Source organism: Quercus suber, unplaced genomic scaffold (assembly GCF_002906115.3).
Source record: "Quercus suber isolate HL8 unplaced genomic scaffold, Cork oak 2.0 scaffold_294, whole genome shotgun sequence".
Classification (NCBI taxonomy): Eukaryota; Viridiplantae; Streptophyta; class Magnoliopsida; order Fagales; family Fagaceae; genus Quercus; species Quercus suber.
The window spans coordinates 59,251-77,742 of NW_027069750.1; the positions used below are offsets into that span (position 1 = coordinate 59,251).

The 18,492-nt window shown below is 36.8% G+C and overlaps 2 protein-coding genes across 6 annotated transcripts; one reads left to right on the top strand and one right to left on the bottom strand.

Annotated features, from left to right (window-relative positions):
- Nucleotides 1-888: 888 nt before the first annotated feature.
- On the top strand, nt 889-10,713 carry LOC111991752 (protein LNK2). Of its 5 annotated transcripts, none has more exons than XM_024023554.2 (9): nt 889-1,176; nt 4,803-5,142; nt 5,287-5,413; nt 6,063-6,381; nt 6,484-6,573; nt 8,021-8,743; nt 8,828-8,985; nt 9,902-10,305; nt 10,385-10,713. In XM_024023554.2, exons 1-8 carry the CDS (start codon nt 1,153-1,155, stop codon nt 10,266-10,268), a joined length of 2,148 nt encoding a protein of 715 aa, XP_023879322.1. In that variant the 5' UTR covers nt 889-1,152; the 3' UTR covers nt 10,269-10,305; nt 10,385-10,713. The 5 variants fall into 5 exon arrangements, with proteins under 5 accessions (XP_023879322.1, XP_023879321.1, XP_023879320.1 ...); XM_024023553.2 differs by having other exon boundaries at nt 10,403-10,713; XM_024023552.2 differs by having other exon boundaries at nt 9,902-10,713.
- A 3,154-nt stretch (nt 10,714-13,867) lies between these two features.
- Nucleotides 13,868-18,492, bottom strand: LOC111991753 (DNA-directed RNA polymerase V subunit 5A). The gene is made up of 4 exons (XM_024023556.2): nt 18,059-18,492; nt 16,150-16,326; nt 14,899-15,012; nt 13,868-14,244 (listed from the first exon to the last, which is right to left on the bottom strand). The coding sequence occupies exons 1-4, from the start codon at nt 18,350-18,352 to the stop codon at nt 14,119-14,121; spliced, it is 711 nt and encodes a 236-aa protein (XP_023879324.1). The 5' UTR covers nt 18,353-18,492; the 3' UTR covers nt 13,868-14,118.

Here is an 18,492-nt window from a genome sequence, read left to right on the forward strand (position 1 = left end):
AATTTTCTAATGTGAATCACTCTAAGGCTAAAACTCTAACACTAAAATCGTTGATGAACTAAGTGAACAACCTATAAGTGTATATAAGGAGCCGCAGTACACTGTTAATGGGAGAACTCAAACTCATACCCTAAATGTTGGCCTCAGCCCTATCTACTAGGCAAACCAACATGTTGACGTACCTGTAATTAAAACACAAGTGAATAGTTACATGAATTGTCTTACTAAGTTGATTTCTGAATTGTCTTACTAAGTTATGTGACATACCACCTGTAAACTAGTCAAAACTAATTGTTAAAACAAAACCAGAGCAAGAAAATGACACCCTTCATACTTTTAAGCCAAGAGTCAACTATATACCCAAGCTTGATCCTCGTGACCATAATTTTTTTTCCTACCTGTAATCAATTAACACCAAAATCTTTCTAAACTTCCAATCCCACCCATAAAAAAAAGAAAAGAAAAAAAAAGAAAAAAATCTGACTGTAAAGAAAATGAAATGATAAACACAAAACACAAAAAAAAAAAACAGAGGCAAGTAGGCAAACACTGTGGGTCCCGCTCGAATACGAAAGCGACCACCAAAATGAGCTCAATCACCAACCTCAAGATCCATTCAAGGTGGGCCCCACACCCAAAACCCAAAAATTCAACATAATTGAAAGCACCAAAAATAGTAAAATGAAAAGAATATAATATTAAATAAAATCAGGCGCCCAGCCAATAATATTGAAGCATTAGATCATTCTCTCCTGGCCACAAACTTAGATACGCCTAGACACGTGTCACTCCGAAAATCCACTTGACCCACGTGGAAATCACGTGATATGGACCCCACCACCCCCCACCCAACTCTGGAAAGCTCGGTTTTACTGTGAAACATCAACTACAACGTTAACAAAAAAACTAAAGTGCAAACCAAAAGAAGAAAAAAGAACAAAAAAAACCAAGTTTTTGTTTTGCATTTTTTTCTTTTTAACTGTGAGGTTCCTGTTGGATTTCCATGTTGTTTTTGTACTAAAGTTTGAAGCTTTATCTGTGAAAAAAAAAAAAAATTGTGGGCGGTTTTTGTTTTGGCGATGTGCAAGACAATCTACTTGAGTGGCTATGAATTGGGCTTTGGCTTAGAGAGTTTTTCTGGAGTTTTCAGCAATGTTTGATTGGAACGAAGAAGAGGTATGTAACCTTTTTTTTTTTTTTTTGAATGGAGAAGTTTGAAAATTTTGTAATTGAATTTGTTTGTTTATGTATATGATTGAAGTTTGGTAGTCTTAGTTTGGTGGGATGTAGTTGTCAGAATGATTATATGTATGAGGATTTGAGGTTAAGATGTGAACTTGCTTTCTGGGTACTGTTTAGATTGCTGTGTTCTTATTGTGTGTGTTTTCTTTCTTTTTCCTTTTTTTTTTTCCAGCTTAATTTATGAATTTTCACGGTGCTTTGAAGGATCTTTGATATGGGAATAGAATGCAGAAATATGTTTTAATTTTGTTAGCTCAAAAGCACATGGCTGTGTAGTATGTACTACTGTGAAGTTCACTTTTTGCTGAAGAGACTTAGATGAGTAGAAAAATGTTCCATATAATTTGAATACCTTCTTTGGTATGGTTGTATCATTTTGAAAATTTTCTTTATATATAGTTGTTTATTTTTAACTAAAAAATCCACTTTGATGTTTACCAATTTTTTTTTTACTTATCAAGGACAATATAAATAGAGAGAGAATAGTGTCATAATCTATAGATTTTAGAACAGACTGAATGTGGGTTACACTTCAAAGTTATAGGCAATCATGGAAAACTTGAAGCTAAACTAGTGTCTCTCTGTTGGAAATTGAATTGCAATTTCACTTGAGTTTGAAGTGGCCATGAGTTTGTTTTAGGTTTAAATGGTATTTCAATATGAAAAGAATAGGGGTTGAAGTTAGTTTGTATGGTGCAGGGAAGTGTTCTTTTCATGGAGTGAAAGCAACATGAATGAAGAAACAAGAATTGGGCGAATTTCTGAAAGTGATATTCCAATATGAAATATTGCTCTAAGTGGAGTCATATAGGAGATTTTGATCTTTGGATTTTTATGATTTAGCTGAAAGATTAATATTTTGGTTAAGGTTTAGACAGAAATGTGAAAAATATGAGACTGAAAAGGTGCTGGGTAGCTTGCTAGTGAAGTCTGCGGCTTCTTCAAGCAGAGGCTTGGCGTCAGATCCCACCTTCATCAGGATATGAGTTTCACGTGAGTCCCATTGTCTTGTAAAGAAAAAGGAGGATGAGATGAAGGGGACCCTGTTTATGTTGTCTTTTCAAGAAAATGTAGTGCATGGGTCAACCGCACTACGTTTTTAATTGCTAGATTCTTATGGTTTAATAGTGAATAAGTAGTAATCACCAAGCGGCTATCTGCTGAAGGGGGGTGACTGGAGTTGTTTAGTCATCTTGGTTTCAGAGAAAATATCAAGATAGTGTTTTCTGTGGTGTCAGAATATGGCCCAAATGAGGGTTTTGGTTAATATAGATATGTGATATATTGAGTTTCCACTGTTAAAACTTTTCCTGTTGCACTTGTGAGTCGTGTTGGTGCACCCTTTTTGGCTTGTTTGATATGGAGTGTGCTTCTGTTTGTTGAAGGTTGACTTTTTGATAATCAGAGGAATTGGATAAGGTTTTGGCCACTCATAACATATTCTGGAGATTATTAATAAGAGATGTTTGATACGCAGAGGGCAAGAGGAATCAGTTGATCACCAATTTTTTTTTTACCATGCTTTCAGTTCGGGTTTCTTTCTCTGTTGTAGCACAATAGCTGATTTGATGGATTTTCCATCTTCCCTTTGTTGGATTTTGAATGCCTATTATTGAGGGAGGGGATCATCCCAACAAAGGGATTTAGTGGAAACAAAACTTTTTGGCTTTGTTGCAGTTGATTTGTAATGGAAATATTTTTTTATAGGAATGGAAGTGATTTTACAGGTGGTAACTACATATCTGTTTTGCACCACTTCTTGTTAGTACCTTGTAGATTTTGTACAAGGACCCTTTTGTCCTGTTCTATTTTAATCAGATACATCATCATTACTGCTTCGCACTTCCCCCGCCCCCCCCTCCCCCCCCCCAAAACAAAAAAAAGAAAAGAAAAAAGATTCATGATTAAGTTTTGAAGGGAAGGCCGTTCAAGGATGGTCTTCTAAGTTATTATTGTATTAAAAGATTCACCTTTTTTTTTTTTTTTTTTGGGTAAATTACACCAACCTCCCTTGAGGTATATTGAAATGACTACCGAGAGCCTTCTAGCTCAATTGGTTGGCATCTCTTGGTCTTTCCAAAGGAGGCATCCTAGGTTCAAATCCTCCCTCCCCCAATTATCAAATTATCAAAAGGTTTATCAAAATGAAAAATATCCCCCCAAACATTTGTATAAATGACATTCCCCCTTGAGGTTTCTATAAATACAAAAGATAAGCCCATTCCTTCTAACACTGTGATTATCCTAACTTAATATTCCATTCAAAAAAATCCTACCCTAATTATGGAAAAAATGACACTTTCCTTCTTGAGGTATGTATTATGAACCCAAAAGAATACATACTATTCAGGGTAAGCCGGAGAGCATGGACTGATCTTACTTGATAAGGCAATGGATCGCAAGATTGACAATGTTATTGTGCCCATTCTGTTGAAGACAGTGAGACAATGTATATTATTGTGTTGAGAGATTCCATGTGGAGATGCGAAACATGTATTTGGGGGACATGACAAGAGGAGTATAGAATAGTAGGCAGGTGAGTAAAAAGAAAGCTAAATGATTGGAATAAAAAATTGCCCAAGCCTTCTCGATCAAGTCTCAATGCTGGAAGAAGACTTCAAACAAAGTCATACACTAGACCGAAAGGGCCCAATGGTGTGACTTATTCCTTCTACTTGCAGCTTTACGGTCCAGCGTCAGGACCCAAAGTGTTGGAGAAAGTGAGAAAGTCAAGCAAGTAGGGGTTACACAGTTCAAGGGAAAAGAATTGTTGTTAAAGTCTCAAAGTAGGAAAAATTGACAATCTCCCCCCTTGAGGCTTGTACAGATTAATAGAATTTTTTTAAATGGATATTTTTTGTTAGGAAAGTCAAACATAAACTTATTTGTTGCATTTATACAAACCTCAGAGGGGGAGGCGTGTCATTTTGTCCATAGTTTGGGGGGAAGGGGGGGTGGGGTGGGGTGTCATCTTTTAAAATGTTAAGGGAGGTTGGAGTAATTTACACCCCTTTTTTCAATGCTTCTTGACAAGATCTGAAAACATCTGGGACAAAAAATAAGGTTGATAGGGTTTTCAATTACTCAAGACTCTCATTTTCATCAATAGTTTCAATAAATAAAGATGCAAAAGAAGGAAGAGGATCTAGTTGGATCTATTTGTTTCTAAGCTTTGAGAAAAAGAGAATAGCAGGGGAAAAGGTAACTTGAAGACCTCCCTAGTAGTGAAGGGCTAGATTTAGATTTTGTTGTTGAAACCTTTTCAGAGATTTCCCCTTACTGAATCTTTCTCTCTCTCTCTCTCTCCCCCAGTATTATGTGTACGTGCAAACATGTGTATTATTGTTACTATACTATGTGTCCTACTGGATACCTATGCTCTGGTTTTAATTCATACTTTTTTGCTTTCACAAACACATCAGTAAGTTTTGCTGGGTTGTTATAAGTTTTTGTTTACTTTTCAAGCATTTATACCATCAACTGCTCAAAGATATTTTATCTGGTTAGATAACATTGCTATTCTCACTTGTCATGGTGATGCTTTACACTTAAATTTTCAGCTTGCGAACATAATATGGGGTGAGGCTGATGAGAGTGGTGACCATATTGTGCCTTATCCTGAGGCTAGTGAAGATTATCGCAAGAAGGAATGGACCCAAGAAGCTGCTACCAACAAGCCTACTGAGCAGAGGACAGCTGGGGCTAAAACTCACTTGCATGGCATAAAGCTAGAGAGCAGTTCCAACCATGAAACCAATGGAGAGATTTCTACTTCTGGATTTAGCGTGGACTCATGGCCTCATTTTTCTTTATCCAATGCTGTCAAAGCTGAACAGGATTCCATGGGTACTGGAGTATCTAACAATTTAACTGAAATTAGCACATATAATTCAACAAGAGGTGCAGAAAATACCAGTCATTGGAATGAATTGCATGTCTATATATGTGCATGTTATTGTGTTGTCTGTGTGTGTACTGACTGATAGAAGGGGCATGATTTCTTATTTGATTTACTCATTTTTATGTGATATTTATTGAAAGCAGAGACAGATCAACTGGACAAAGATGCTGAAATTTTTGAAAATACCGATGAAGGTAAAGAGCAAGGAGATTTGGTTGACTATGGCTGGGCTAACATTGGAAGCTTTGATGATCTTGACCGAATTTTCAGGTACTTGAAGATAGCTTTATCTTTCTCTCTATATAGTAATGAAGCTTATTCTTGACAACATCCTGCAATATATTCTTGGTAGCCATGCGCTCATATAATTAAATAAAAAAAAATTCCTTTTATTCTCTTTTCTCCATTTCAGAATTTGACAAATATGCATGCTGCAGAGAACTTATGCTACTCGAGATACCTGATAATTTCTTCCAAAACATGATTTTCTTCCAAATATCATGGGCCCACCATTTTCGCTTAAATTGTCCAAGTTCTTTACCCTTACAAATGAGACAATAAAATTTAAATTTAGGAACTGATTTGGCAATTTTCTGAGCTTTGCTTTATGTTTTTTCCTTTCATAATTGGAAGTGGTGTTAGGAGCTTGTCTGCTTGATTAGCCTTTTGCCTTTTCAATTTTAGAATTGTTGTTATCTGTTTTTTTTGGAGTTTGTAACATAATTTCTTAAGCTAAAAGTGAAATGGGTCAATTAAAAATTTGATAAAAGAGCATAGTGAGCTTAAATAACTCTGAAGAGTCTCTATGTCCCTTTATTACTGTAATGTTCCTTAACTTATTTTCCTTGTTTTCTCCTCCTTTCTCTCAATATTATGGTATCCATCTGACTCAATATCCTCACAAGTGATGATCATACAGCAATGATGACCCAATTTTTGGCCATGCAAATCTTGGTAATGATGATGAGCTATGGCCTTCTTCTAAAGATGTTAACAGCCCGGTAAAAACATTCCCAATATCTGTGGGCTTGCCAAATTTGGGGTCAGGAGAACTAAGAAATGCATCCGAGAAAATGGAAATCAAAACAGAATATGTGCAACAAGATGATGACCAGCCATTTAGCATTGACTATGGGAAACTCAAAGATCCTGCACTTCATGGTATGCAGAATGCGCATGCAATCTTAGATCACGTAGAATGTGCTGGAGACAAAATTAATACTATGGCGAAGGAACAGGTAATATGAGATAATTTGCAGTGCAATCAGTCCCAATAGCATTATGGTTTTCACTTAAGCAAGTGGAACACAAAAATCACATCATATTTGTTTCTCTTGCAGACAGATATGGACATGGTGGGGAAAACCTCTGCGGTGACCTTTCACCCAGCTGCTGAAAATGTTGTGACCACCAATGCGTTTACAGATAAGGTATATTCTTTTACACTCTCCATTCAACTTCATAATAGTATAATACTTAATACCTAGTGACTTATCCCTCATTCATGGTGTCTGCAATCTGCATTGAAGATTACAGCTCAAATAATATTCTCATAGGGTGGTCTACCAAAACAGTGCCAGCTGATGATAGACAAACAGTATTCCTTTTATTAGAACCATTTTGTTGTCAAACTTTAATATTTTCAAGTTGAAAATACAAAACATAAAACACAGACCTGCAATGGATGACAAAATACCATTACTTATTTTGTCATTTTTGGATATTTTGTTAGTTTTTTGCTCATATGTACCTTTTTCTTTGTGTGAATTATAATTGGCTGGAACCAAAAGCTTAAGCAATGTGAAATATAGGATTGGGGTAGCTTTGGGTAGGGCTGGTAGGCTCATCTCATGCCAGAATTGCCTGGAAACCTGAAGCGGTAAAATTTGAGGAACCAGTCTTGTTAGATGGCAGTCTGACTTGTTAGACACTCCCAAAATTAATTACCTACGCCGTTTCATGTCTCTAAGAATTTAGGGTGCAGAAGTGTCCTCAAAACCTTCAGCTGAAATGGCAGCTTCTCCCCATATAAGTTCAAAGTGGAAGATGAGGTCAAGAGTTCAAGACCCACCAGATGCGTATATAACTTATTGATAATTTAAAAAAATAGAAAAAGCACTGCAATGGCTTCAGTTGTCCTAGAGAGAATGTACCTGCCACTTTACACTTGGCAATGTATAGTAGTCAGGCTTATGATTTATTGAAACTGATGCTTCTAACTGAAAATAATCGTATCCTTTGTGCTACAATTTTATACTGATGTATTATCCAATATTGTGCTGATATTAAATGGAGTTCTTTTATGATGACTATAGGCTCAGAGTTCCTATTTAGTTGGAGTATGTGCATCTTATATAGCTTCAGCCATGTGTGTCATATAATGATCTTAAACATTGGAAAAAGAATTGTTACCTGAGTAGTTCTGTGGGATGACTTGGATATTCGCTTAGATAAAGTTGCAGGTAGACAACTAATTCTGATGTAAAACAACCTAGTCTTGGCTGCTAAGTGCATGATGTTCACGATGTGAAGTACCTGAAGTCATCATTTGGTTACTTGTTACAACTGGAAAAGCTATTGATGAGTATCAAAGGAACATCTGGTGCTGTTTACTGTGTAATCTCCCCATATTGGATATGTTTTTTGTTGGCTCAAACTAATTCTTTCCATCGGTGGTAGCTATATTCCTAATGTACAACAATTGTGTTTGCTCTAATGTGCATGTATTTTGTGTTTTTCTCTATTGTGTGTGCCATTTTTATATTATGATGACTATAAGTGTCTGCACAATCGCATTACTCAGAGCAATTTGCCAATTTGTATTCCTTTAATCCCCAAAATGTCCACCAACCATTAGTTTCTTGTTCATATGTACAGGCTACTAGGCAAAAAAAACTGTTGAAATCTCGGAGAAAGCCAGAGAAGAGCAAGGTCAAGGCATTACCACATTTGTATGGTACTTGGTCTCCATCAGGAAACCCATCTAGACAATTTGAGAACCAATTGGCTCCGTCCATGCTACAGTCTCCTCCCTCTTCAATGCTCAGTCATCAGAGGCAGCTTCCAGGACCTGAGTCTTTGCAATACCAGCACATGACCAATCTATTTGTGGCTCCATCAGCCTATGGGAATCTCACAAATCCATATCCTGCCATGCCTGTGCTTTCCCATGTTCAGTCTGCTGAGCGGAAGCATCAACCTTTGCTTCCTGGTTATGAAGGTTCTGCAGGGGAAGCAAACCCCATAAGCAATTCAGAGAATGCCCATGTGAAACCTCTGATCATGACACCTCAGGAAAAAATTGAAAAACTAAGGAGGCGGCAACAAATGCGGGCAATGCTTGCCATTCAGAAACAGCAGCAACAATTCAATCATCAAGTCCCTTCTGTAAATCATTCTTTCACCCAAAAGTCTACTCAAGAAAGTCAAACTCTGCCCTTTGAGGGAGCTGATCTTGAAGTTGAAGATATAAGCAATTTTCCTGCTCTGGATCCAAACTCTCCTTTAGAACAAGATGATTCCAATACAGTCTCTGTGGCAGTTGATGATTATTCAGCGGAGGAAACAGTACTTTTTAGGCTTCAAGATGTTATTTCAAAGGTATGCTTGACTTTTGTGTGGATTAGTTTCCTCATAAAGTAAGTTGACTAGTTATAAACTTACAATGCCAACATTTTGCTACAGTTGGACATGAAATTAAGACTCTGTATACGGGATAGCTTGTTCCGTTTGGCTCAAAGTGCAATGCAAAGGCGATATGCTGGTGATACATTCAGTACCAACAAAAGTAGCAGGGATGAACATGAAGTCATGGGTCAAGAAGATATCAATAGCCGTAATAGGTTAGTACACCAATACAATTATCAGTCTATATCTTCAAATTGGACGCCTCTTCTTTCTTTTGCCACACATGGAAATAGGTCATGTAACTTTCATTAATTTCTATCTCAAAAATTTTGTTGAAACTAGATAATTGATGGCTTACAAATTACATGTTACTAATGTAACAGCTTAATTTAGTGAAAATTCCCTGCAAAAAATTGGCAGATGTAAATGGTGACTTGGCTTTGAAAAATCTATATGTTGCAGTTGAATGAGAGAAACTGTATATCACGAACCTTCTGAAACAAATGATTTAATGAATTCAATAATCGGTTCTATGATTTGCATCCTGTGGTTCTTCACCCATACACCTTTCCATATCTTTTCATAGTCACATTATTTATTTACAGTTGAGAATTCATGTCATGTGTGTCAGTATGTGATGTGAGTGCAGACAAAGTATTTTTATAGAAAATGCCCCATGTTGGTCACATGTGGACATTGTATAGGCTTATGCACTAGTTGAGTTTCTCCACCTATTAACTTAAGTTTTTGAATTGGATGCAATAAAACAGTCCAGAGTGCTGTGGTTGTTGTTGGACTCCTTGTGCTTGGCCTATTTGCACCTTTCGTTAGATTTCTTATGTATATTTTTTCAGTTGAGCTGCTTTAGAGCATTTTGCAATTTTGGATTTCTTCTAAATTTTTTAGGTCTGTACATGGGAAATAGTGTTAGACAAAAAATCCCATATTGCTTAGGTTGGACCTTCTTATAAATTCAGTTACTATTTGGGTCCCCGCACCAACAAGTTTAGCTTTTAGATTGGATGCTTTAACAGTATCATCATATTTTAAGTCATGGTGCGTTTGCAACCTCTTTGTGTTGGATGATCTACTTTCAATTAGTTTTCATACTTGAACCATATGGTATTGCAGGAATCCAGGGATGCCTGATATAGAAACAGAGACCAATCCCATAGACCGAACTGTGGCTCATTTGCTCTTCCATAGGCCTCTGGAGTTACCAGGAAAACTTTCTGATACTCCTGAATCACCTATTTCTACAAAGCTCCCATGTGAACACAAAGTAGTAGGTTCATTGAACTTGACAATGGGATGTTTGCCAGAGAGTACAAAAAGTAAACAAAACTTCCCTCACCAAGGACCTAAGAATTCTTACCCGTTGCCTGAGCCCCAAAATGTCGATCAGTTTAAAAACAGTCCTTGCATGGACACTTCAGAGAATGCTTCAAACAATGAGCCTGCAGATGATGGAGCTAGGGATGTTGGAGCCTCTAAATGAATGGGGTTAATTTTTTTTTTCCAAGAATTATATAAGGGTAATTCATTCCTTTATCTCTTCCATGCCTTTTAATATGCTTTACACACATAATTATATGGATTTACTGGTAGTGGTAGTTTTTCTTATATTGTCAGCCTACTGGATCTTTATCAAGAGTGGATCAAGGAGCCTCAAGCATCATTATTGTGGAAGATCCAAGAAAGTTACATGGATGCATGCTTCAAGTATTATGTTCAACATATAGCTATTTATCTATTGTCTGAAGATTGAATATTCTGTATCCATATAACACTTATGGTGATATGTGTTTCAATATGTAATGTCTGATGTGTGAAAATTGAAGCTACTTAATGTCAATAAGTCATGGCGGATACGTATATGCTAAGTCTGAATTTGGCTGGTAATTACATTATTCTGACTTATAATAGATGCACTTCATTATGAAGCTCAGTCTAGTAAATTGAAGAGACTCTGGTAATAAGATCTTGATATCAATCACTATTTATATTATACAAATTTGAATTAGATGATTGTTAATGCTTATTTTGGAAAAGCCCAACAGCAAGAAGCAGTCCAACAATATGGGCAGGAAGGAGTTAGCAGGATTGAGAGAAAACCCATTAAGCCCAAATGGCATGAATAATGGGTCATAGGTCCATGAAATAAACAAATGGGTCTTGAGGAAAGCAAATGGGCCTAAAGGAGCCCAAAGAAGGAAGTAGCAAACTCATGAGCATTATGTGATGTAGAAAAGTAAGAATGGGCCACGGCAAGCCCAAAGTAAGAAAATAAGGGGTTGAGGGAAAGCCCATGAACACCAATGATGAAGGATATGATAATTGGGTCAGAAAAGTCCAAAAGAATTAGTAAAAGCCTATGGGAATATAGAGTTGGAAATGGGCCGAGGATGCCCAAGGAGGAAGAAATGGGCCAAGGGAGTCGACGAACAATGTAATGGGTCAGGAAAGTCCAAAGTAGCATGAGTATAAACCCAATGACTATACTGGGTCATTATAACCAAGTGAGAAAAGGGCATACAGCAGGCCCCAAGGAGGCCCATCGAGCACGGATCAAATAGCACCGTAGCAGGAATAACAGAATGGCGTGGTATGAATACTGGCAAACCAACGGAAGGAGTAAACAGTGGGCTAAAAGAGAGAGAAGCCTACAATCAGGCAAGGCCCATCCCTTAGAGGAAGCAAGCCCTAAAGGATGGAGGATTAGAAAACAGTTCACGCCACAAGAGGTCAAAAGAATGAGTGGCAGAATGCATAAAAGAGCTTCTAGTCCATGGCAAATGCATGAGCAGCAGACAAGCTTTGGACATACATAAAAGTGGAGCATGCCAAGACCCAGGCACCACCAAACTGTACCTAACCAATCTAGGTGAGGTGGGTCATTGATCAGAGGTAAAAGAGGGTATGGTTTGGCGGTGGGGAGAACGGAAAGCTTATTCTGGAGTTCCTACTTAAATTATTTCGGGGGAAATGTCCTACTAGTATGACATGCCACTCAAAAGAGAGAAGGATGAGTTGGAACCACTAGGTGCATGCCATGAGGGATAGTAAGAAAGAATACCCATATTGTGGTGGATAAGAATGCCACGGTGAACAAGCAAACAAAATAGTTTTCTTTGTCTGGTAATGAGGAGTAGCACAGCCAGCACAAGTAAGTGGTGGTAGCTGGGCAGCTGACAAACCAGTAGGTGGTCGGGAAGGACACCCACATCCAGACAAAAGTAGTTAAAGGGCAAAATGGTAAAAAATCAGTCACTGCAGGTAGTATATAAATGGTCCTTGCCGTGCACAGTGGGATCATGGAAACAGAAACAACCACTAAGAGAGAATTATAGCACCACCATCACTATAACGCCACATGAACAAGCACTAAAAAAGAAAGAAAAGAGTGGGAAAAGCAGAGCAACAAAACAGGGGAAAAAAAAGAAGAAAAAAAAAGAAGGAGAGAGCTAGGAAAAGAAACAGAGAGAGAATAAAATAGCAAGCATGCACTAATAGGCTATAATTTCGTCTCTCCCTCTAAAAGTCTTTCCTCTATTAAGGAAAAAAGGATTTGTTTAGGCAAAAGCCATACAGACTCGTTCCCTTAAGTAGATAATTTTTATAACAGGATCTCTCTACTAGGTTACCCGCGTTGAGGAAATGGTTCCTTCCTTGGCCTTAGTCCTATAACATAATTAAACACGACAGGCTAATCTTTTCCTTTTGATTTTATTATTTATCATAATTATTTCCTCTCTTGCCTTTACAATTTCACTAATAATGCGTTTCTTGTTGCTATATTGTTCTTTTCCTTGCTTTACTTAAGGATTTCTTATTTATTTTGTCTAATGGGAAGCATATTGCCGTTATTATTATTATATTGTATTTGTCCGCCATAACTTTTCTGTAACAACTTCGCCTGCTAGGGGCATATGACCAAAGTTTCAGCAAAAGGGGCATAGTTTGTGCATAATCTGGCCTAAGGTGAATTGCAATTGGACCGGTTCTAACTCTCCTATCTAGAACACTTGGGCCTTAGTACGGCAGGAGACAGTCCAGCCCAAAATCACAAAAGGCCCACCACAATGATCATAGTATTGTTCTTTAAGCAACTTGGCAATTGTTTTTGGAATTACCTTTGCTCACCAAAGAGCTAACACCTGGGAGAAAAGCTCCTATGTAACTTAATATATTTTTAGAAATGAAATATTTATCTCTATCTTTGCTTATTTAACACCAATCCTCCTCCTTCTTGCATTAACAACCCCCAACCATTGCTTGTGCTTTCCATTTATAAATTCATCCCAGGAGACATTCACATCACCTAAGGAGTTTACCCAATGCTTGATCTATGAATGTGGGTGATGAATCATATTAACAAAACATTGGTAATGCAAGGCACAATGTTTGTGTGTAATTTGTCCAATTAAGGAACAAGTTGAATGATTTAAAGGGTTGTTTGGATGGAGGGGGGAAGGAAGGGGAGGGGAGGAGAGTAGAGTAGAGTAGAGTTAACTGAAAATAGATTAATTTTGGGCCAAATTTACACTACCCTACTCTTCTTTCCCTCCTTCCCCCTCAATCCAAACGGACCACAAGTTTTAAATCTGAGTAAGGTAAACCATTTAGTATTGGAATTTGCAGATGATTGTAACTATCATCCTTCCAAACCTCTAGTTTATATAGTTCCTACCTTTTTGGTGTGACATTTGTCATTGGATTTGTGAGTTTTCTTGGCTTCAATGCAAGGGTGCTTGGAAATTCCTTTCGTAGAGGTTTGTGCCATGAAACATCACTTCACTTGCTCTCTCAGATGCCTCTAGACACTATGGATAATGCCGATGCACTTCTGTGGATAGAAATCTTGTAAAATTGCACAAGAAATGCAAATCCAAAAACTATTCCCTACCATCTAACCACATTTTTTGTAAACACGACATTGATATGGAAGACCAACCCTTCTAAGTTCTAACAGCAATAGCATACTTTAGAACTCACTTGCACCGACTCCGGTGATCATGTTTTTTCAATTTTCAGCTAAGCAAGGTTAAAAAAATGAATAACAGACACATATAAGCAGATAAGCATGGTGCCACACAAAACCTCATCACAAGACATCAATTCAATGGTACCCTTTTTTTCTATTTTGGGTAAGTCAAGTTTAAAAATTCCTATGCCATTTTAAACCTGTAATATGCAAACTAGTCAACTATACAACTTGTTTCCAAGTGACGGTGCCATTGTAAACTTGTAGACAAAATAAATGCAGGCCTAATGAACTCCTAATTCTCTATCTAGTAGTAACTTTAGCATGTTATCAATGTAGGAGTCACGATCTTCTAGTAGAAGCATCACAGAACAGCACGGTAAGTTTCGAGTGAATCAATATATTCGCCACTATAAGTAACTTTGACCACTTGCCCCTTCTCCAGCCCATAGTATCGTGCAACTGGGTCAGTTTCTAGCATCCGAGGTAGCTGGAAAACAATTAAGATTGAGTAACTTTATGTGAAACAATTTAATTTGATCAATCATTTAAAGTTATTACGTGGATAAAGAATGAAGATTAAACCCACTTTCATGAATAATACAAAAAGAAAAAAAAAATCGAATTTGTAATTCCTCATGGAAAAGATAGGTTCATTATTGGCTACACTCAAGCAGCATTTGGCATATTGATTGCATTAGCATAGCATAATTCTAAATTTATTAGACAAAACAAAACTCTTTTCCCTTAAATCACAATCCCACTTTTCCCTCCAAATGAAATACCTCATAAACTAATGGATTAATTGGAACTCTGAAGTTCCTTCAATAAATGGATTAATTGAAGTATCTAAGACCACTTTCTCCAAAAAAAAAAAAAAAACTCTCTTTTACCCCATTGGCAACCATTAATTAGGTGCAGACTTAGATAAATTAACAAAGAAGATTAAGCATGTCCAAGTTGACCTGAATAAAATACCATATATGTGAAGATCAACACATGTGACATCAACATATGCAATCATAAATGATTGCAATATGCACCATAAAAATGTGTATATTAATTAACTGATAAAAGAGAAACGGTCTCTCTCTTCTTGTCAGTCACTATCCTTGTTAAGGGTGCGTTCGAAACATATAATTACCTGTGCATCTTTCACTTTGTACTGACTTAACAGCCTTTGTTTTCCTTCAGCATTCAGTATCTCATGTTTCGGCATCAAAATGTGCTTCGTAATATTAACCAACAAGTCAGTAATCTGAAGGCAAACAAGTCATAGTGTGGTGTTAAAAACAAAACAAAACAAAACAAAACAAAACAAAAATAGGGCTGAGAGCGGAATAGATGTTAAGCCATAAAGCAATAAAAATAAATGAACAAGAGATAGATTACATGTCATTATATCAGAGTTCAAATTTGTATGAACAACACAGGTGAGGAATCCGTTACAACTACCAGATTTGTACTCCTACTTTTTTTCTATACCCTCAAAGGACCCATATCGATGCTAGTAGAAAGGAATTTCAAAGTATCCTTCTTTCTTCGTCAAACCAATGGAATATGAAAATATAAAATATACACACTACATTTTAGTATTGGTGATGAAAAAATTATCTTAGGACCTCCATATTATGCTACATAATAATCTTGATCATGGACCCCCTCATCACTTCTATCAATCTAAATAATCTCTTTACATTTTCCCTGCTTTCTCTTTAAAACATTCGGATCAATCATCCAATCAGTCATCCCTAACACCACCAGCTATAGTTGAAACAATTTATGTTGTCTTTGTGGTTATCATTCAGACACAATTAAACTATTAACTATATACATGTCTCTAGCAGATAAGCTATCATTGTAGCTGACAAAGTGCCAAAAGAGGTCATTCATATTCTCTCTACAGCTTTGATTCTACAACCTATAAATCCATTGGAGAGTTCAATGAATCTCTCTCATTTGCTTGTAGTTCTTTTAAATAATTCTTTAGGCTATCTTGTGTATCACTTATATATGAGGTAGTCTCTTCCTTCAAATAAATTAAACTACTTGTTAAAAAAAAAAAAAACTACATAGATGAGGAAGTCTTTTCCTTTAATAAAGTAAATTACTTATTTTTTTAAAAAAATAAATAAATAAACTATTATAACAGACTATTATCTGCATATCCAATCTATGACCTAGAATGCCGCAACATTAATTTTGATATGCAACTACTGAATGACCTCAAGAGAAAGGAAATATTCATGCAGAATAACACTCAAGAGCAGGTATAACCATAGCAGTAAAGAATGAAATGATGTCAACAATTTGCCTGTTATTTGCTAGCAAACAAGTAAAGAATGAAACCTCTTGAGCAAAAGTAGAGCATGAAATGTTAAAATTTGGAACTTACTTGGAAAACCTCAACTTTGTACGGATATTTTGCCAGTCCTTTTCGAGCAAAATGGTTAATCTTACTCTCATGAATAAGAATTAGCCCCTTCAGATGTTCTACGCTCATGATCTGAGCATAAAGGTTACGAACTGATGCTGTTCTGATCTCCTCGGTTCCAAGGAAGATAACCATCATCTACAAAGCAAATATTAAGTTATGCTACTGCAAAATGAGCCTCTTCAAGGACTTCCATAGTAAACTTTATCTAATAGGCAGTACACAAAATGAGATCTTTCACAATGGGAAGCATACAATACAATGAAACGAGGAAGAAAAAACTTTTTATGAAAGAATTAGATATTAATATTACTCAAAAGTTCTTAACTCACCAGAAGTGATCTAAATTATTGGCAGATTGATGATTTGTTGGTTATTTGATGATAAATTACAGATTAACATAAGCACCATTATAATACAATATCTTCTGCTCTGACATTGTCACATTCACAATAAAAAAAATTTCTAATCTTTTGATTGTATCACAGGAACAAAATGCATTACTTTGGAATTTCAAACTAGAAGTAGTAGTAAAAGTTTCCTTTTCTTTTTTCATCTCTGTTTTCCTGGTAAGCAAACAAAACTTAACCAAAAGGGGGAAAAACACACAAATATCACCAAAGAAAAAAAAAGTTTCCAATCTTTTGATGGTATAAATTTCAAGTGAAGTTTTGTGTTCTGGGGTATCATAGGAACAAAATCCACTACTTTGGGATTTCAAAAAGTTTCCTCTTTTTTTCATCTCTGTTTTCCCTGTAAACAAACAAAACTTAACCAAAAGGGGAAAAATCATACAAATATCATCCAAAGCAAATAAAAATGCTTGGTTTTATTTATTTATTTATTTTTTATCTTCTCTGTTTTCCCAACAACCAAACAGAGATTAAGCAAAAGAAAGCAGAAATATAATCCAAATAAAGAAAGAAAAACATTTCATTTCTTCACTTCCCTGTTTTCTCGATAAAAAAACAATGCATAAACAAAATAAGAATTCCTTGTTTCTCGACAACCAAACAAGACTAAAACCAAAGAAAAAAGAGCATAAATATCAATTTAATCATAAAGAGCTTGGACGAAACAAGAAATCAGAACAAAATCCACAAAAAATTATCTTTTTTACTCATCCTCTGTTCTCTCCACAACCAAACAATGGTTAAACAAAAGAAAAATGCATCCTTTTCTCTCTCCATGTTCTCTCCACAACCAAACAAAACTAAACCAACAACATCTTCATTAAAGTTTCATTTTTTTTTTCTCATCTCTGTTTTCCGGACAACCAAACAAAACTTAGCCAGGCAACCAAAAAAAAAAAGCAGCATTAGCTCCCAAATCCAAAAACAAAACAGAAAAACGCTTCCTTTCTCTCTCCCTCTTGGTGTTATCTCCGCAACCAAGCAAAACTTAACCAACAACATCTTCATCAAATTTTCTACTTTTTCTCATCTCTGTTTTCCCGAAAACCAAACAAAACTTAGCCAAGCAAAAAAAAAATGCAGCATTAGCTCCCAAAATCCAAAAACAAAACAGAGAAACGCTTCCTTTCTCTCTCTCTCTCTCTCCTTCTGTCATCTCCGCAACCAAACTAAACTTAACCAACAACATCTTCATCAAATTTTCTACTTTCTCTCATCTCTGTTTTCCCAAAAACCAAACCAAAACTTAGCCGAGCAATAAAAAAAATGCAGCATTAGTTCCCAAAATCGAAAAACAAAACAGAAAAATGCTTCTTTTCTCTCTCTCCCTCTCTCTCTGCATTATCTCCGCAACCAAACAAAACTTAACCAACAACATCTTCATCAATACACATACGTTCATACATACATATATACAGAGCGAGAGCGAGAGCGAGAGAGAGTTTGTGAATGAATACCCGATTGTAGGGATTGGAGGAGTGAGGGACAGTAATGCGGAGGCTGAGGAGGTTAGGCTTGTCGCCGAAGACGGAACGGAACTCGGCAAGCGAGCGAGTCAGCTCCGAGTCAGGCACCTCGTAGCCTCGGTCCCTCAGCATTTCCAAAACGGTGCGCCGCGACAGGTAGTACCTGTGGCTCTCTGCGCTCCCTTCCTCCACGTGGCTCGTTATACAATCTCCTCTCTCTTCTCCTCCTCCGTCGCCGCCGCCTCCGTCGAAGCCGCAATCGCCGTTGGTACCATTCTCAGCCATATTCTCTCTCTGTCTGTGTGTGTGTGTGTGTGTGTGTGTTTGTTGGAGCCTTGGAGGGAATAGAAAGAAGAGAGGAGTGAGTGAAAGGTACAACTGGTTAAATTTGAGACTCGCTTGGTTTTCTTGACAGCTGGGCTTTG

What these genes read in the sequence shown, in the direction of transcription:
- LOC111991752 (XM_024023552.2), top strand. Translation starts at nt 1,153, where the DNA reads ATGTTTGATTGGAACGAAGAAGAG. An exon ending in CACATATAATTCAACAAGAG is followed by an intron (nt 5,143 to 5,286) that starts GTGCAGAAAATA and finishes TATTGAAAGCAG; the next exon opens with AGACAGATCAACTGGACAAA. An exon ending in TTCAAGATGTTATTTCAAAG is followed by an intron (nt 8,744 to 8,827) that starts GTATGCTTGACT and finishes ATTTTGCTACAG; the next exon opens with TTGGACATGAAATTAAGACT.
- LOC111991753 (XM_024023556.2), bottom strand. Translation starts at nt 18,352, where the DNA reads ATGGCTGAGAATGGTACCAACGGCGATTGCGGCTTCGACGGAGGCGGC. An exon ending in ACAAAGTTGAGGTTTTCCAA is followed by an intron (nt 15,013 to 16,149) that starts GTAAGTTCCAAA and finishes GTTTGCCTTCAG; the next exon opens with ATTACTGACTTGTTGGTTAA. An exon ending in ACAAAGTGAAAGATGCACAG is followed by an intron (nt 14,245 to 14,898) that starts GTAATTATATGT and finishes ATTGTTTTCCAG; the next exon opens with CTACCTCGGATGCTAGAAAC.